Raw genomic sequence first — 19,013 nt, forward strand, 5'->3', positions numbered from 1 at the left:
AGAAAACGTTGACAACATGCCTTCCATCACATATTGTGTTCTATAATGAGTATTACTTCATATGCTATAAGTAAAAAATACTTAAAAATTAAATTTTAACTTAAATATATATTTTTTAATCAATTACAAAGACAGAGGGAGGGACACTCATTATAGAAGAGGTGCACTAATCTTATTACACTATATGCCATTTCACATCTTGCTTTCTTTGTTTTATTTATTTGTAGGTCATGCTAGTGAAAGCTATCTACTTACTTTATAATTATATCTTATAAAAAAATCTTCCTAAACTAGTTGACAACTTATATGTCATATGTAACCCAAATATATATAGACTTCATATATGGAGGATATGTTTCAACGACATGCATAACTATGCAACTCACCATATTCATTTAACAAGTTTAAGATTTTGAAGTTATTTTCTTTTGTTTACTTGTTTCATTCTCTTTCCAAACTCAAAAACATAACATAAATTCTAATAGTGCTAATACTGAAATAATAATATTGCATTCAAAATATAATTTTTAAAACAAACAAAAGGCAACTTAAACATACCATTCAGCATATTATATCCCGTGCAATAGCATTATTTGGTAATGTCAATAATAAGCAAAAGACAAACATAGCTTTTGTGAATCTGGGTCAGTACAGTGGTTGACATAAGAGCTAACGCAATTTAAATATTTATTCACATTTCTATTGGTCAACCATGACTTGCAAAATAAAAAGTAATAATGTAAATAAATAATTTGAAGTGATAATATCTTACCCATAGAAACCAGGTAAAATTATTGGACCATATTCATTCGAGTTAGTCATTTTTTGTGTGCTTTAAAGTCATTTAAATTTACAATATTCTATCTCTAGAATAAAGTGAATTGTGAGAAAAATAATTCAAGTTGAAAAGTAAAAGAATGTAAATAATTTTGTGAAAGGGTACTAGAAGGATCATGTTGTATTATTGGAAAAATACTTAGATATTAATTTTTGATTAAAGTAATTTTTTTCAACAAATTAATGAAGTACATGGAGTGACATTTACTCTCAATTTTGACAGGATTAAGTTGTAGAAAATAATTTTGGTATGCTTTCGAAACAAGCTTGTGTTGTGTTCATTTTAAACTTAAATCTCTTTTCTTTTTATAACTAATAAACACATAAATCAACTGAAGAGAAGTTATTCTATTTTAACTAGAGTTTTGAAGTTGGAATTCTTAGAGACTAAATGACTTTGATAGAGAATATACTGATTTAGTGGAGCATATTTAGAAGAAAAAGTCCTTACATTATGCAATATATTTATTGTTATTATTTATTTTAGAATATATATGTGGTTGAACATACACACTGAACAAAATCATTATATATATTACTCATTTTTGTCAATAAAAAAATCAGTTCATTATAAATTATGATGATTTATTTTTTAACAAAAAATAAATTTTTTAAGACTCGTATTTGTCATTGATATTAAATGGAGCAAGTAATGACTAATAATGAGTATAAAAGATAGAATCTATACTTCAATGAACTAAAAATATATGTGACTCCCATTTTTTGGGATGTGACATTAAGATATGTTGATACCTATCTTTGATGTAGTCAACTATTCCGACCAATAATATAATATCACATGGTCATATGTCTTGATATGTTCCGGGACATAAAATTGAGATAGATAAAGAATGTATAAATGGAGAAGAATATAGTGATAGTTTGAGATAGAAGATAAGAAAGAAAAGATGTCAGGGGCAGAGTGCTGCTCAAATCCACCAAACTTGAACCCAAGTGGAGGAGTTGGCCACGTTCACAAAATCGGTGGTCTTCCTTCATATCTCACCGCTTCTCCTAATTCTAACCGCGCCGTTCTTCTAATCTCTGATGTTTTTGGTATTCTCTCTCTCTCTCTTACCTTTTTCACTTTTCAATAAACTTTTCCTACTTTCTAAACCATTATCTTGACCCTTTCACTTTCTCCCTCTAAACTATACACACATTAACATTTGCATGATCTATTCTGGAATTTGCATGCTTTGTGTGGCTATAAATTTGTTGCAGGAGCTATGCTCCATTAACATTTACATATACATAATCTGAATACTTTCCCAGCTGAAGATTTCAAAAAGTAGTATTTTGAGGAAGACTTGTATATGGGATTTGTTAAACATGTAATATTTGAACAGTTATTGTCTTTAACCAATACAAAGTTTTAATTTTTAACTTGATATGCTGAATTTGTTTTGCAGGATATGAAGCACCAAATCTAAGGTGTGTCTAATTCTTGATCATGCTTGGTTTCTATCTCTCTTTACTAACTTTTGATAGTTTTATTATCTGTTTGAGCAAGCTATTATGGTTTAATTCTGTCCTAATGTACCTTGGGGTTAAATAGTGGATCGTCTTTCATCATATTTAATTACACTCCCTTTTATTTTATGATGCCTACCATTTCTCTTGAAAATTTTCTCAAGGTTTTGGTAAATTATACTCCCTTTTGGATGTTTCATTCTGCTTTCTTTGCCTATTTTACTCTGCCCTATTTGCCTATTAGCTATCTATCTATATCTATGATGCAAACTGTAATGTGGTCTCCTGTTAAGTAACATTGCTTGTTCTATACTTGTATGTTGTGAAGGAAACTTGCAGACACGATCGCAGCTGCTGGGTATTATGTGGTTGTTCCTGACTTCTTTGATGGTGAACCCTACAATCCTCAGAATCCTGACAGGCCTTTCCCTCTTTGGATAAAAGATCATAAACAGGTTAGTCAGATTTGTCCGTTTTATAGAAATCCAGTTTTTGGTATCATAATTGGTATATAATCTCACTTCCGGCAATTCGGACGCCTCAATACGGAGATACAGTAGCCCAATCTGTAGACGTTGAGAGGGAGACCACGAAATCTGAAATGAAACCATTAAGGATAACTTAGATTTAAATGGTTTGTCTACAGACATGTTTTACGATATGACATTATATCTTCCCTTGATCCATCTAACCACTCATCTAGTGGGAAAAGGTTTGATGTTTGTCGTTGTTGTTACTATTTGAATGACTCGAATTTTGGAAGATGTGTGACTGGATTCAGATGTCTTGTTTCTTTAATGTTATATCAGTTTAGCCATTGGCCTGCCACTTCTATAGTTGATGTGGATATAATATTATGAATTATCTCAAAACCATATTTGCAAAAACTGCACCATCCTCTGATGCCTGCCTATTGGATTAATCTATTAATAGGACAAGGGTTTTGAGGCTGCAAAACCCATAATTGAAGATTTGAAACGTCAAGGCGTTTCCACAATCGGGGCTGCTGGTTTTTGCTGGGGTGGTGAGTTCCCTTCGTTCCACTTATTTCATGTTCTATTTTTTTTCTTTTCTCCTTTTTATATGCTATGTCTTATTCAGCTGGGTTTAAAGTTTTAAAAACAACCAAGTTGAAATTGAACTCACAAAATGTACTATGCTTTCTCCTTTATCTCAGGTAAGGTTGTTGTTGAACTTTCGAAATCAAGACTTATCCAAGCTGCTGTGCATTTACATCCATCATTCGTTACCGTGGATGACATCCAGGGTATGAAAATTCAATTATTAGTTTTTTATTTTATATTTAGTTTGTATATTCTTTAAGGAATTTTTCTTTCAGGGAGAAAAGACTACTAGAATTATGCTGCAGCTTCTTGTCTATTGTCTGACAATTAATTAAAACATGTTTGCTTGCCGGAGGCTTAGTATTATTACCAAATTATCATATTATATAGTTATCATAATCATTAGGTTTATAGTACATGCTTGGATTAACTTTTGGAAAAAGACAATCAAAATGCTGCAGAGAGATTTTTTTTGGCAGAAAGCTGTTTTTTGTATAGATTCAAAACACATGTTTATTGTTAAATTGGAAGACATGAGTAGTTTTTGGTAAATAGTTTTTATTAGACAACAAACACCTTGCTTGAACCATGAGAATCCCCACTTTATGGACGTTTTAAAAGAGTTTCTAGATTGTTGATGACATTTTTGTCAACATGAACAAAAATCTACAATGGTTCCATTTTATTGGTAGCTTCTTTCAAACAAACTCATTCTCGCGTCATTTTCTAATACTGAATTTATTGGTCTTGCTTTCAGGTGTTGATATTCCGACTGCTATACTTGGAGCTGAGATTGACAGTATTTCACCTCCAGAACTTATAAAACAGTTTGAAGAAGTCCTAGCTGCTAAATCTGAGGTCAGATAAGTATATTTTGATTCATTTCTGGTTACAAGATTATCATATACAATTGTGTATCGGATCAAATCATATACAATATTATCATGTATTTAAGATGACTATGGGTGGTTTTTTGTTTTGTGCAGGTTGACAGTTATGTTAAAATATTTCCAAAAGTGGCTCATGGTTGGACTGTGAGATACAACACTGAAGATACAGAAGCTGTGAAGGCTGCAGAGGAGTCTCATCAGATCTTGTTGGACTGGTTTGCTAAACATCTTAAGTGAGAACTCTTGTTCTGTGAAGAACTTCTATGTTGAATTGTTGATTGTATCAATCATGGTGTACTAGAATGGAGAATGTTAAAATGCTACTTGGACATTGATAATATTTCCAGATTCTTTGGAATAATGTTGCCTTTGGTGATTTGACTTTGTTGTTGGACATCTCCTATATTTATAGTTGATATTTCACATTTAATAATATTATGTTGTTCTTTTTACTTGTGTAAATCTTTTATACTACTGTGTATGAGTATACCCACCTCATGATTTCATTAATCAGTAGTTTGGCTTCCAAAAAAGAACAAACAAATGTAACAAGGATTTTGAGGTTTCAAGTTGGAGATACAATATATCTCCTGCAAATTGGGAAGTTAAGTGAAGTGTAGCTTTCAGGCAACATAGGATGTGGAGGGATCATGATATCACTAATGTTTGGAAGAAAGAAGATTTGTAGGGAATTGTGATCAGGTTGTGGTATGATATGGTTGCGACAGTTACTGGGACCACAATATTGCATTTGCAATTTGAAAAACTTGTACTTAGAGCTCTTCATTATACTATTCAACACATACTTGTTATATATAGAGAGAGGCAAATAAATAAGTATTAACACCTATCTAATATGGATCACAAGTGTCCTCTTTTATTCTTATGTTTTTTTATATCATTTATATGTATTATTTTCCATTCAAGAATCAATGAGTATTAAGATGAGCAATCAATATATATTAACAATGTAAAAGATTACAATATCAATAAATAGTATCTTCTCATAATAATACTAATGGCAACTTGTCCTTTTAAAATGGCAATAAAGGTTTGAATTAATATCTAGATTCTTCACATTTTTTGTTCCTTGGTGGTTTTAAAATAAGAACAAACTTTTGAGTTAGTATCTAGATTCATTACATTATTGTTCCTTTATCTGTCTCTCTGTTTCACAACTTTACATCGCAATACAGCTTTCTTCAACTACACGGTGCTCTCTCTCTCTCTCTCTCTGATCCGAAAGTTTTTGTTTTTATATTTTATTCTTCGCTTCCAATTTTCCATTTTCTGCAGACTCTGCTTCTTCTTCCATTCCCCACTTTGTTTCTGCACAACAACAAATCCGAATCTCATATTTTTACTATCCCCAATATTTTCTTTTTGTCTGTTCACTCTTTATTATTAATATTGATCCATTCCCTTTTTTACAAGTGTTAGTGATTATTGTCAGAGAGTTAAAAAGATTAGTTTTTTTCTGCTGATTGCTTAGAATTTTTGACACTCCAACCTGATCTATTCACCTACATTTTGGTTCTTCTGTCAACTTCTCTTTGCTTATCTTGTTTTCATTTCATTTTTCCGATTTCCTCGATTCTAATATAGTGTTTGTTCCTTTGTTTCATTCGCAGCCGCAAAACTTTACTGGGTCTCTTTTCTAATTCAGCTCCGTTCAAGTTTGAATTGAAAGTTCTCTTTTTTACTTTACCCATTGCTTTTTACTATTGCATATAGGTTTTTTTCTGTTGCATTCTTTTCACCTTCTCGTGATCCGAAGATTTTAGTGTCATTTGTTGCATCTTTCGGTGTTATCATTTTTGTGGGCTTTTGAAGTGGAAGTTTGGTGATCTGAGTTTGAGTTAGGGTTGAATCTTGTGGCTTGATTCATTGAGGAGTTTTATGCTTAGTTTCCAAGATGCTGCCTGATCAGAGAAAAAAGGTGAAGTTGCTAAATTAACATACATACATGAACACTTATTTGTATATGTGTGTTTATACAGCATGATTTGTACTGAATTATTGGCTGATATTCTTAGAAACGATTTGGGTTGGTATTGAAGTGAATGGATGCTCCTTGTTTTGTAATTTCTGCATCTATATATGATATGGAGTTGTGAATAGAATTTGTACTCTCAGGATTTAAATTTTGTTTTTTCATACCATCTAGCTTTGTCTGTTCCCTGGCTCTGCTTACTTGTTTTTCTCTTTCTATTTTGATTTTGCTGTGGATATATGATATGAGACTCTGTCTGGTTTGGAGGAAATAATTTGTCATGTAAATATCAGTGTTTCAATGCTTTGTTCTTATGTCTGTAGTGTTTGGTTTGTAGAGGACCTGCTTGAAGTTTTTCTGTCATTTATTTAAGATGTGTTGTCTGCTATTTTTATTTCCTACCATATCTGCAGAGTGCAGAACATTACAATGAGTCCTTTCAACAATTTCCTGTTTCACTGTTCATTTCAATATTGCAAAAATATTGACAGCAAATCTTCACTATTTACTTCATTTTCTTTTTATCCTTATTATACTACTTAGTAAATTCAAAATATTACATTTAAAAGCTCGATTCTAATGTACTTTGGGTGGTGTTAAGAGTAAATGAACCGCCAGGTTGTTCATCGTCTCAGTTTTTATCTAGTTTTTCCCTTATTTTTTTATGGACGGGCACACACTTCAGATGCTGAGATATTGACTTTCTTGTATAAATTACATGCTGCCTAATTCTGTTTTCCTTCATTAGAATATATATGTTGCAGATCATTTGAATCACATGCACGACTTTGGCTATGCTTCATATCTTCACCTAGCTTATTTTATTGTGTGAATGCAGTCCTCTATGGATGTAGACTTCTTTACAGAATATGGTGAAGGGAGTAGATACAAAATAGAAGAAGTAATTGGTAAAGGAAGCTATGGTGTTGTTTGCTCTGCTTATGATACACACACAGGAGAAAAGGTTGCAATTAAGAAAATCAATGACATATTTGAACATGTCTCTGATGCGACCCGCATTCTTCGCGAGATCAAACTTCTTAGACTCTTACATCATCCTGATATTGTGGAGATCAAGCATATTTTGTTACCTCCTTCTAGAAGGGAATTCAAAGATATATATGTTGTTTTTGAACTCATGGAATCTGACTTACACCAGGTCATCAAAGCAAATGATGATTTGACTCCTGAGCATTACCAGTTTTTTCTCTATCAGCTTCTTCGAGGCTTGAAGTATATACACACAGGTTATGATCTTTATGTTTAGTTTTTATTTTATTTTAGATTTACTAATGTAGCATTTTCTTAGTTAAGGTTTATTATGAAAACTAGTTGCTAAGTTTGTGATCATTGTGGCTGATTTTGAACTTCTTAATGGGCTTTATAGCAAATGTTTTTCACCGAGATCTAAAGCCAAAAAACATTTTAGCAAATGCTGATTGCAAACTGAAGATTTGCGACTTTGGTCTTGCCAGGGTGGCTTTTAATGATACACCAACTGCTATCTTTTGGACGGTAAGATTTTTTCGTTGAAATAATCTCTGAGTATTGCTCTTCTTCCCAAGTAATCATGCCCATGCTCATTTGTTTGCTCACAGGATTATGTTGCGACAAGGTGGTATAGAGCTCCTGAGTTGTGTGGATCCTTTTTCTCCAAGGTGTAATATCTGTTTCCATTTAATCTTAGATCATTAGTTATCCCTGCTTTAAACTTCATTTGGGCTCATTGTATCTTTCCGCAAACAATTTTGCAATGAATCTATGGGGCTTTTGTTTTTTCTTACATTATTTATTGTAGTTAATTGTAATATTGGTGCCGTGCTGTGGACATTGCTCCTAACAAACTATTTTTTAACTATCCAGTGATTTTTTAACTTCTCTTGCCATTGACAACTTTTAAGGTTTAGAGTTCAACAAACAGAAAGGAATTGTCATACTGAGTTATTTTATCCCTCTGATCTTCTAACATTCTCATTATTGTTTATTTCCCGCATGTATAATTGAACTTGTTTGGTTTCATACTCAATGCATACTGGTTTTGTACCGTTTACTTTGTGATCTAATCAAATAGTAGGTTGCTCATAATGTGAAACGAAGATGGATAATGTTTCTAGCTCTATGATTCTCTGTATAGTACTGATTTATTGCCCTGCTTTTGGTTGATCTACGTGTTTATTAACTTTTCACTTTCAGTATACACCAGCTATAGACATATGGAGCATTGGTTGCATTTTCGCAGAACTTTTAACTGGAAAACCACTTTTCCCAGGGAAGAATGTTGTCCATCAATTGGATATAATGACTGATTTTCTTGGAACACCATCTCATGAAGCAATTTCTAGGGTCTGTTAAATCACTCATCCTTTTAGCAATTTTGAGTATTTTATTTATCACTAAATTTAGTAGTATATATTGACAGATTCGAAATGAAAAAGCTCGGAGATACTTGAGCAGCATGCGTAAGAAGAAGCCGGTTCCTTTCTCCCACAAGTTTCCTAATGCAGACCCCCTTGCTCTTCGTTTGTTAGAAAGGATGCTGGCATTTGAACCTAAGGATCGACCTACTGCTGAAGAGGTTTAATTTCCATCCATCTATAGTTCTTTTTCCATATCATCTTTGTTTTTAATAGGGGATATTGTGCATTATATTGTTAGGCTCTAGCGGATCCATATTTTAAAGGTTTGGCCAAGGTTGAGAGAGAGCCTTCAGCTCAACCAGTCACCAAGATGGAATTTGAATTTGAGAGGCGCAGAATAACAAAGGAAGATGTGCGAGAGCTTATATACCGAGAGGCTCTAGAGTACCATCCGAAGATGTTAAAGGAACATCTAGAGGGAGAAGAGCCAACAGGTTTCATGTATCCAAGGTATTGTCCAAACCTGCTTCCAACTTTCTGTTTCACTTTTCTTTCTTTTGCATGGGTTTGAACATGTTGCACCTGTAAATTTGTAAACAACATAATTTGGTATTTCACCTGATATAGTTACTAAATTATGCCATTTGGTATGTCAATTTGGTTTTGCCTTTAACTAATTTCATAAATAGGTGTTAGGAGTATTTCTATTCTTGTTCCCCACTTCTGCATATTCCTTTCTTTGTAATAAGATGCTCTAATTCTTCATCAAACCTCTTTTGGAAACTTTACCTGGCCCAAATATAAGGATGTCTGTGATTTCATACTTATATAGGCTTGTTAATTTGTCACTTAAAGTTACGTAGTATATGAGGTCAGTATTACATTTTTTTATCCCTTCTTTTTCCTAACACCTATATTGAACAGTGCTGTGGACCACTTCAAGAAGCAGTTTGCATATCTTGAGGAGCATTATGGAAAAGGTGGAACAGTTATTCCACCTGAGAGGCAACATGCATCATTACCCAGGTATGCTAATTTTTCCTTATGTTTGTGGAAATGCACCTTTCTTCTTTGGATAGTATTCTTTCATCTTGTCAGCATATCCCTTTATCTGCTACTGAATGCCATACCTTGCTGATTTGAGGCTGTAAATGCAGGCAGTGTGTGTTGTATTCAGATAACTCAAGACAGAATACATCCGAGGTTGCGGATGATCTCTCCAAGTGTTGCATCAAAGAACTCGAGAGGCCAGCCATAGATAGGAGTGGTGCTATCCCTATCACCAGGTTTCCTTTACAAGGCCCTCAAAATATTCAAGGTTGATGACTGATTTTGGTGTGCATATTGCTTCTTCTCTATTTCCCTCTTTTGCTTTCTTCCTTCCTGCTTCTCATAAGTGCAGACCATGCCCTATGTGCAAAAAGTGTAGTTTTCTTTCTCAAGGCTTGTCTCATTTCATTCATCATTCTCCGGGCCAATAAGTTGTATGTTTCTTCTTGTGTGAATATATACTTTCTTCTGCCACACTGTGAGAATTGTTTGTGAATGGTGGAAACAACAGTGTTGGTATTAAAGAAATAGAGCTAGGAAAAACTTTTGTAATTCTTTGAATGACTTACTTTTTTCCATCATATTATTTGTGCCGGATGCACATGAACACATCTCTCTCATCTACATACTTTGGTGTAAAGTTTATCAGTATATGCTTCTATTGAATACACTTTAAATTTGCTTCTATCTGTTGTGTTTTGTTTGCTTCAGGAGTTGCTGCACGGCATGGAAAAGTTGCTGGTTCAGCATTGCATTACAGCAACTGTGGGGTAGCAGTGACAGCAGCAGAGACCGAACAGCGAAGGATAGTTAAGAATCCATCTGTTTCAGCCCAGTATGCTGCTTCAAGCTGTTCATATCCTAGAAGAAACCCAAGCTGTAAAAATGAGAGGGCAGAAGATAATGGGATCGAGGGTTCTAACGGGCTTCAGCCGAAGACTCAATACGTAGCGCGTAAAGTCGCTGCTGCTCAAGGCGGAGCTGGTGGTAATTGGTATTGAGACTGATATTTAAATTATACCCATCTCCCGTAAAAGGAAGGCGAGTGTAATTTTTGAAACAAGACGTCTATGAGTATAATTAAGTTAAACCTCGACGGAGGCAGTGCAATTTTTCCCTTTGGATATGTTGAATCTGTGGCCAACAACTGCCTTGTGCCATGCACCTGATACATTGGGTTCTTGTCCCACACACCTAAACTTCATATCAATCAGCTGAATTGAACAAAATATTTGAGTGGGAGAACCTTGATCTTCATATAGGAAGAGGTAAAGGGGCTTAAAGTTTTATTAGATATTGCAATTTGCTTTACTATTCTGAACCTTGCAAGGTTAACATGGTCCTATCATGATTTTCTTGCTCTATGAAATATCTGAAAAGCATGAAATGAAGGTAGTGCAATTGCTACCAACAAATTTATGTTGCTCTAATAACATTAGTCCTTAGTGTTGCCCTATTACTTGTGGTATCATAACAATGATATTATATTTTTAACTACTTGCACAACTCTATCACTCATTTGCATTTTGCATGTGACCTAGCTTAATGCTTAGAAATGAGAAGTAAATTAATGCACTTTATGCTTTGTATATATGAATTATCATAACTATTCATATTTCTAGTGTTATAAAATGAATTTGGCAGCAAGAAAATGCCTCCTGGAAACCCATCTTGTTAAGGCCATCATGCATAAAACCAAAACCAAATATGACATTCTCACTTACAGCCAAAGAATATTAAATGATCTGTTGGATGAGAATCACTAAACATATTATTTTGTCAATTAATAATAGACCACATGAGTCCAAATTTCAAGCCTTAGTCCACATGTTTCACTTACCAAAATTAAGAATAAACCATTAAATTTTACTTCTCCTATCTTCTAAAAAGAGATTTTAATAAGTCATTTATCTTACTCTTTCTCCCCTTCACTTGCCTCATGCCAAACATCATGCAAAGATGAGGGGAATGGATGTAAAAAATAATTCTTGGATTGTGAAGTTGACAGTAAAAGAAAATTGTCAATAATTGTTGTTCATTACATCTTATTTCACTTTATTTCATCATCTCACCATTCCATTCATTCTTCCTACTACAAGTTACTCAAACATAGCCTTGGACAATTCAGATTGTATGAAAAAACATATGATTGTTTTGTTCATAAAGACTCCAGGAAGTAACAATACTTTGATTTATAGAAAGATTCTGAAAACTAGTTTTGCCTAAATGGATATTAAACTATTAAAGTATATGAAAATATTCCTTCCCTCTTGAAGAGGCAAACCAGATAATGATCAAAGAATAATACAAGCCATTTCTTGATACTGAAGAAAGTTCTTTTTCATTGTATACAGCAAAGAAGAACCAAACTGCTGGATTACCTTTCCTAGTAATATACTGCTATAATATAATGAATAGGGTAAATAACTACTGTCTTATATATATCTTCCACCTCCTAAGCTAGGCAACCAAGTTCAGCTTTTGCTTTTTTCCTTTTTGGTTTTTGGTTTTTAGTGTTTGAGCATAAATAAAGGGTCACCATGGCTTCTGGAGGATCCAAATCAGTAGCTTTCATCCTCTTAGCACTAAATCTTGCATTGTACTTCATTGTTCTTGTAATTGCTTCATGGGCAATAAATCATGGGATCCAAAGGTCTCGTGAAACAGGTAGTAATTCATTAAATATGTATACATTGACGGTGTAAGAGTTTTTTACACTGTTAGCAATCATCCATTATTGATTTATTAACCATCATTTACTCTTAAACGAAAGGAATACAAATGAATGATGGATGATGTGCTGATAGTGTAAAAAACATTTTAAATTCATTCATTAATGTAACTTTAATGATGGCATATGGTTTAATATAAATTTGTTTACTTGGCTATGTATTTGCATTTTGCAGCATCTGTTTTGTCCATTCCAGCTCGTATATTTCCAATATATTTCCCAATGGGAAACATGGCAACTGGTTTCTTCATAATATTTTCTCTCATTGCTGGTGTTGTTGGGTTCACTACTTCATTCACTGGATTGCTTAACATTTTTGAATGGAATGCCTCAAACTTACATGCAGCAGCTATATCTTCATTCACAACATGGGCACTCACATTATTGGCCATGGGGTCAGCATTTACTTAATTTGCTTTTATATTTGTTTTCTATCAAATTTCTAGCATTAATATCCTAGGATTATAACATGGCTTAAATCAATGTTATATTGTTAACTGCTTCTTTTCTTGCAGATTTGCATGCAAAGAAATTCAACTTGGATGGACAGACTCAAACCTGGTAAGCATATGCTAGAATTTCAATTATTATATAGTTACCAACATAAAAATGTATTTTTTTGTGCTACCAAAAATATTTACTGTTTTTTTGGGTAAAAAATTAATCCCTTTCAAGAATTTCGTAATTGTCCTTCCCAATAAATATTATTCTCAAGAATTAAACCAATGGGTCTTACACTACTATATCAACATCTTGTTACACCTAAAACTGAATTTGACCGTTCATGAGAAAATATAATGGCTGTATTATGTTATTATTGATTTCATACAAAAAAGAGGTAGCTGTATGTTGGAGAATAAACTAATTAATTAAATTTCCTCTATTTTGTAGCGTACCTTAGAAGTATTTACGATAATTGTAAGTGCAACACAAATGTTATGCACGGGTGTTATCCATGCTGGGGTTTCAGAATCTATTGTGCAGAGCGGTGGAAGGGTCTGAATCTGTTTTAGCTCTGTCATGTATATAATATATACACTCTTTCACCAAAATATTCTCCAATGCAAGATTAATTATCTTTACTTAATATTTATTTCGGCTATTTACTTACATTTGGATTAAAGTTTGATTGGTGTTGTTATTTCCATGATTTCAATGTATACGTATATATTTTTTCATCAATTTTTTTGTTAATTGCATTTGTGGGGTAAAGAAAAACTAAACATAATTTTGCAAACGATTGGCTTTATAAAAAGGGTCATTCTCTTCCATCGAAGGGAGAATCATGTCATTAGAAAAAATATGTTGAGAAGAATCTGATATCATAAACTATGTCTCAAATTAAAAAATTAATATTTATTATTTTTTCTAGTTTTTAGTTTAATATTATTGGTCTTAGATATGATTTGAGGCATAATTGAGAATGGTGATATTTTTCAAGTTAATAAAATATTTTCAAATTCCAAAGAATTTTTTGTACTAATTTATAATAAAAAGCAAGATTTTTTATTTTGAAAATGTTACATTTTCACATTTCCAGTGGCCTAGTTTTTTACCCTAGCATATAGCCCCAAAAAATGTTTCATAGGGCGTATTGGATTAATCAAAGTTCTCTCTATTTTAATAAAAGTAGTAAGTAATCACTGACTAAAAAACTGCACGAGATCTCGACCCTATAAAGTGTTATGTTTATAACAAAATAAAATCACAAGTATAATCATTATTAACTTTATTAAATTTTAAAATGCATTAACCTCTTAACCTCTTTATCCATCCTTGACTTTTTATACATAAAGTATGTACACTATTTTGGGTCAAATAAATAATAAACACACAGCTAAACTAGCTAGGTCACAATGCATATGATATCAAAAGATTAAATCTCTATTAAGTACTTTTTTGTGCGAGGGAATTTGTTTACTTCAAGTTTTTGAGATATCTTCTGTTCATAGAATTACAATATCTAAAAGCAAATTATAATCCTTTACTATATTTACTTATGTTGTGAAAATGGAGTAGTTGTTTAAATTTATAGTCTCGATGCTTAATCCTCTTAGCTGTAATTTGTTTAAGGAATAAATTCTATTACTGATATATAAAAAATTATTATATCGAGGGGGGACATTCCCGTGTTTTCAAAGGCAAATCAATGCCATTGCTCAGAAATTTATTTTATAATAATAATTTTGTTGTTACTCTTTTCTTCTTTAGTATTTTCTACTCTTTAATCGAGTAATTATATTCGTTTCATATCTAGTTGTCACATGTTGAAAAATTACTACAATCGAGTAAACAATAGAATTAAAATTTTATTAGATAAAGTTTTAATCATAACTGAATCCTACAATTTTTAATATTTATATTATTAAGTAGGTTATTAATTAATAAAAATGGAAATTATATTCTAGATTATAAAACTACAGGAAAAAAACTCCTCAATAATACCCAATACTTTAAGAAAATTGTCGTTGTCTAATTTTGACCCTTTTCGTCCTTAAATTAAAGGATATATGGCAATTTAGCTACTATAGGAAATCTTTTTTGCTAAATTTGTTGATAATGATAATAAATTAAGGAAATAACATAGCACGTGATTTCATCAACTTGCAAAAAAGTAGACATGTAATTCATTAAACTAAAAAAGTTGGTGACAAGCAATACATTATATTATTCTCCAACATGCAATAAATTATTCTCCCGCATTCAATAATAAACAAACACCATTTCAACACTCTACTGAATAACAATGCAAATAAACTGGTAGGGCTAGTTAGCTTTATTTGGGGCATCCTGGCCATTGAACATCCTTTGGTGAAAGGGTTTTAAGGACTGGATTCCTCTCAAAGAAATTCGCTGGCCTCAGCTCAAATCCTGTGCTCAACAATGGCATTATTGGGTAATCTTCCTGTGTTGGAACATGATGAATTCCCACCACATGCCACAACACAATGTCCTTGTTCTTTATGTCTCTATTCCTGCATTTATTTTCAATCCCAACAAATGAAATTGTAAGTTCTCGAAATCAATAATATCATATCAACACCTACCACCAACAAGTCGTTGGACTAATGGTATAAGGGCTCACTAGATCCCAATGTCAAAATTTCGATTCCTGTCAGCGACACTTGACTACGAACCCCGAAAGGGATTAGTTTGTTATTCAAAAATAATATAATTTATGATGTATAGTATATATACCTTTTGGTCCAAACAGCTAAAGTATCTTCTCCACGGCTCTGATCAACATAGAGTCCACCAGCCCATTTTTCAGTCCTGTTATATGGAGTTACCCACACATTATTATTGGTAAAAGCACCACGGATTTGTGGGTAATCATCTTCAGTTAAAAGTGGATGAACTGCGGGTCCTGGAATCAAACGGTACCCAACATCATTTCCAGTAGAACTTTGCTTATTAGGATTCACCACTGCAAACTCTGTTGGGCTTGTTCCAATCTTTATCTTTCCATCAGATTCAGTCTTCGCAGTTTCTGTCTCAATTGTCCAATAGCTCTTTCTCTTTGAACTTCCATCTGTGACCTTCACTGTCTTCAAATTAGTCTTCTCAAAAGAGTTGTATTCACCATCAATGTCAAGGTCAAGATGGTAAATGTAGAAATGATCATGGTATACACCAATGCTGTTTGCTGATACCAACGAACCATGTTGCTCTTTTTTAATCTCACTCTTGTGCTTAATTCCCACTGCTTTAATTTCCAGTATACCAGACAGTGCTATCTATAATATAATATTGAAGCATACATATTAAATAAGATTTATTATAAATTAACCAAAGTTTACACAAATTAAGCATATGCTGATGACTTTATGTCCCCAAAAAGGAGCATTAGATTTAAATTAAGACAAAGGCTGACAAATGTATTCAATTAGGGTTGTCCATGTTAGATTTAAATTCTTTTATTTTTATATTCCAAATCCAATAAACCATTCAAATATGGTACGCGCATGCGTAGCAAAGTGATTGCTAGGGCTTGGGGTCAACCACGTGATGTACTATTTTTTCTGATAAAAAAATATTGATATTGATAATAATAATTTTATGTACTTTTGTTTTTTGTAAATAATTTTCATGCAAATTTATATTGTGTAACATCAACTAGTTACAAAAAAATATATATATATATATATATAAATAAAGCAAAGAGCAAAATAAACTGATCTATAATATACATACCCCAAGCTTGATCGAGCCACTTGCTTTGAATTCCCAATCTAAAATGTTGTCGTAGTTTCCCACAGTGACTATGGATCTGACTATTAAGTTCACTTCAGTCCTAGTTTCCACTATCTGCAAAAGTAAATGCACATATCACATAACGTGATAATAATGTCAAGAATTATAAATATAAGGGTATGTAGGTATCATAATTCATAATTGAAGTTATAGTAATTATTACATTTTCATTTGGGATACCAGTTTCTGTATGACGCCACATGATATTACCATATTGTTCAAAGACACAGAAAGCATTGTTTAATGTTGTAGGGGTACCATCAGCTTGGGCAAAATGTGCATCTAAGAATTGAGCATTAGGTGGACAATCAAGGTTAGGAATCAAGGGAACCATGGACTGACCAAAACCAAACTCTCCAGCATCAAAGAATGTCTTATAATACCAATCTTCTGATGGGTCTTGGTATGGCACAAATAGCTCTGAAATATAGCCTCTGTATAATACTCTTCGTGACTTGTGCTTTTCTAGATCATAAATGGATGCAAGTGAAATGATAACACCAGCTCTCACATCAAACCCTATGTGGAACTTCCAGTTAGCCCAGCTGAAACAATAATCACACATATGTTATAAAATTTATATCTTTCTATTTAATTTAGTTACCGAGTTAAACAAAACATACAAGATTATGATATATATATATCTTATTCTCAATCAGATGCAATAACAAGTAGGTCTAATTCTTCATATAAAATGATGTAGGTCTGATCCTTAAGTTTATCTTTATATTTAATTAATCCAGGTACAGTCAATCAAAAGTTTGTCCCCAAGTGGAACAAAAAATAAATTAAAACTATTCTCATACTTTTCCTCTAACCACTCTTAAACATATGTTATATAAAATTAAAGGCATTTGGTGGAAAGCACAAAAGATTTTCCATGATATATTTTTTAATGCAAAAGTATATATAACAATGATTATAATGTGTAATTATATATACAAGAGGTGGTCCATTTAATCTGAAGTTAAAAAAATCTACTCCATATTTTACTCATTTATTCTATGAAAATCTAATGATTCAAATCTATTGAATAATTCAAATAATGTTAATCTATATATATATATTAGATAACTCCAAGTTTGAATCAGGAAAAGACACACCACATGCTAGGTTTAGGAAGACGTTAGCATGGATTTATAATAAAATTTATATATCACCCACTAATAAAAATAAGTCGATAATTGAATAGAAATCATAGTGATATATATGTGATGAGAAAAAATAAAAGTTGAGAATATGATTATATATATACTATACCTAACACTGTGGCCATTGATCTGGAACCCTGGACCTTGAGGTTGATGGGAGGTCAAGCTATGTTGTTTTGGACCAAATGGTGGTCTCTGACGTGAAGCCCTATATTCAGTATTATTTGCTGTTGGAACTGGTTCAATCTCAGTGTCATGATACTCAACAATCTTCATTTTCTCAAGATCAACTAGTATGGTTATTCCATTAATAGGCCTCACATATATATTGGCAGTGTCTTCTTTCAAGAAGCATTCCACCCTCAATGACCTTTTGCTTTTAGCCTCTCCATACCACCCAATACTGAAAGTTGAACACACAACTTCAGAGAGGTTCAACCCTCTCTTGTTTACTGAAGCTATGAATGGACCATATTTAAGTGGAAGCTCTATGACTTGGCCTTGTTCTTCAACTGATAGGGTAGGGAAGCCATTCCCTTTGTGAATATTGTCAGAGACAATGACCTTGGCTTTTAGGTTGATCAAGATCTCGTGGCTTTGGCTGTTAATGATAGCAATAACGAACGATTTGCGGTCGATTTTAACGAGTTTCGGGGATTGCTGCCATTTTAAGATGGCAGCTTTGTCAGGGTCATCTAGGCCAACATAGTGGAATGTTAGTGTGTTTCTTGAAGTTGGGTACTTCCTTAGAACTATGGTTTGAACAAGGGTTATCTCTTGTTCTGTTAATGGGTCTAGTGGATGTTGAACTATGAGTGGGGTAACTGAAAAAACGGTTTGGAAGGAGAGAATGGTGAAGAATGAGAAGAGCATAAGTTTCATAGTGGAACTCATGGCTAGGTAGTTCAAGCCCTAGGTAGCTTGGTATTAGTGTGAAGAATGAGGGATGGAATAGGAGGTACTCTTAATGCCCTTAAATATACACCATCTGCTATAACTTATTGCTTATATTATTTTTCCATTAGGATCACGTGGATTATTATTCCTTAAGCAACTTGCTACTGGATGCTTTGTTCAAACGAATTATTTATGTTAATTCAGCTTATTGGTATTAGATGTATATAAATCATGTATTATTCAATTGGAATTATTTAACTATTTTTCAAATCAATGGTTTAGATGTGGTTCAAACCATTAATCACACACCACATAA

General features: G+C 32.8%; 4 protein-coding genes across 8 annotated transcripts; 3 read left to right on the top strand and 1 right to left on the bottom strand.

Annotated features, from left to right (window-relative positions):
- LOC109352972 (endo-1,3;1,4-beta-D-glucanase-like) lies at positions 1,702-4,516 on the top strand. Its single transcript, XM_019595161.1, has 7 exons — positions 1,702-1,893; positions 2,250-2,271; positions 2,639-2,765; positions 3,244-3,334; positions 3,488-3,577; positions 4,132-4,232; positions 4,361-4,516. The coding sequence occupies exons 1-7, from the start codon at positions 1,746-1,748 to the stop codon at positions 4,499-4,501; spliced, it is 720 nt and encodes a 239-aa protein (XP_019450706.1). The 5' UTR covers positions 1,702-1,745; the 3' UTR covers positions 4,502-4,516.
- Positions 5,342-11,137, top strand: LOC109352958 (mitogen-activated protein kinase 16). 4 transcript variants are annotated; one of them, XM_019595145.1, is made up of 11 exons: positions 5,342-5,477; positions 5,896-6,203; positions 7,096-7,504; positions 7,645-7,772; positions 7,856-7,915; positions 8,451-8,600; positions 8,677-8,832; positions 8,913-9,124; positions 9,539-9,640; positions 9,772-9,932; positions 10,376-11,134. In XM_019595145.1, exons 2-11 carry the CDS (start codon positions 6,180-6,182, stop codon positions 10,663-10,665), a joined length of 1,692 nt encoding a protein of 563 aa, XP_019450690.1. In that variant the 5' UTR covers positions 5,342-5,477; positions 5,896-6,179; the 3' UTR covers positions 10,666-11,134. The 4 variants fall into 4 exon arrangements, with proteins under 4 accessions (XP_019450690.1, XP_019450693.1, XP_019450696.1 ...); XM_019595148.1 differs by having other exon boundaries at positions 5,355-6,203; positions 9,772-9,914; positions 10,376-11,135; XM_019595151.1 differs by having other exon boundaries at positions 5,356-6,203; positions 9,772-9,949; positions 10,376-10,453.
- LOC109352978 lies at positions 12,083-13,577 on the top strand. The gene is made up of 5 exons (XM_019595167.1): positions 12,083-12,143; positions 12,181-12,331; positions 12,571-12,790; positions 12,911-12,956; positions 13,287-13,577. The coding sequence occupies exons 2-5, from the start codon at positions 12,205-12,207 to the stop codon at positions 13,395-13,397; spliced, it is 504 nt and encodes a 167-aa protein (XP_019450712.1). The 5' UTR covers positions 12,083-12,143; positions 12,181-12,204; the 3' UTR covers positions 13,398-13,577.
- Positions 12,329-18,754, bottom strand: LOC109352951 (primary amine oxidase-like). 2 transcript variants are annotated; one of them, XM_019595140.1, is made up of 6 exons: positions 17,910-18,754; positions 16,813-17,194; positions 16,590-16,703; positions 15,594-16,132; positions 15,203-15,370; positions 12,329-12,346 (listed from the first exon to the last, which is right to left on the bottom strand). In XM_019595140.1, the coding sequence occupies exons 1-6, from the start codon at positions 18,692-18,694 to the stop codon at positions 12,343-12,345; spliced, it is 1,992 nt and encodes a 663-aa protein (XP_019450685.1). In that variant the 5' UTR covers positions 18,695-18,754; the 3' UTR covers positions 12,329-12,342. The 2 variants fall into 2 exon arrangements, with proteins under 2 accessions (XP_019450685.1, XP_019450683.1); XM_019595138.1 differs by lacking the exon at positions 12,329-12,346 and having other exon boundaries at positions 15,172-15,370.

The sequence above is a fragment of the Lupinus angustifolius genome, chromosome LG01, assembly GCF_001865875.1.
Source record: "Lupinus angustifolius cultivar Tanjil chromosome LG01, LupAngTanjil_v1.0, whole genome shotgun sequence".
Taxonomy (NCBI): domain Eukaryota; kingdom Viridiplantae; phylum Streptophyta; class Magnoliopsida; order Fabales; family Fabaceae; genus Lupinus; species Lupinus angustifolius.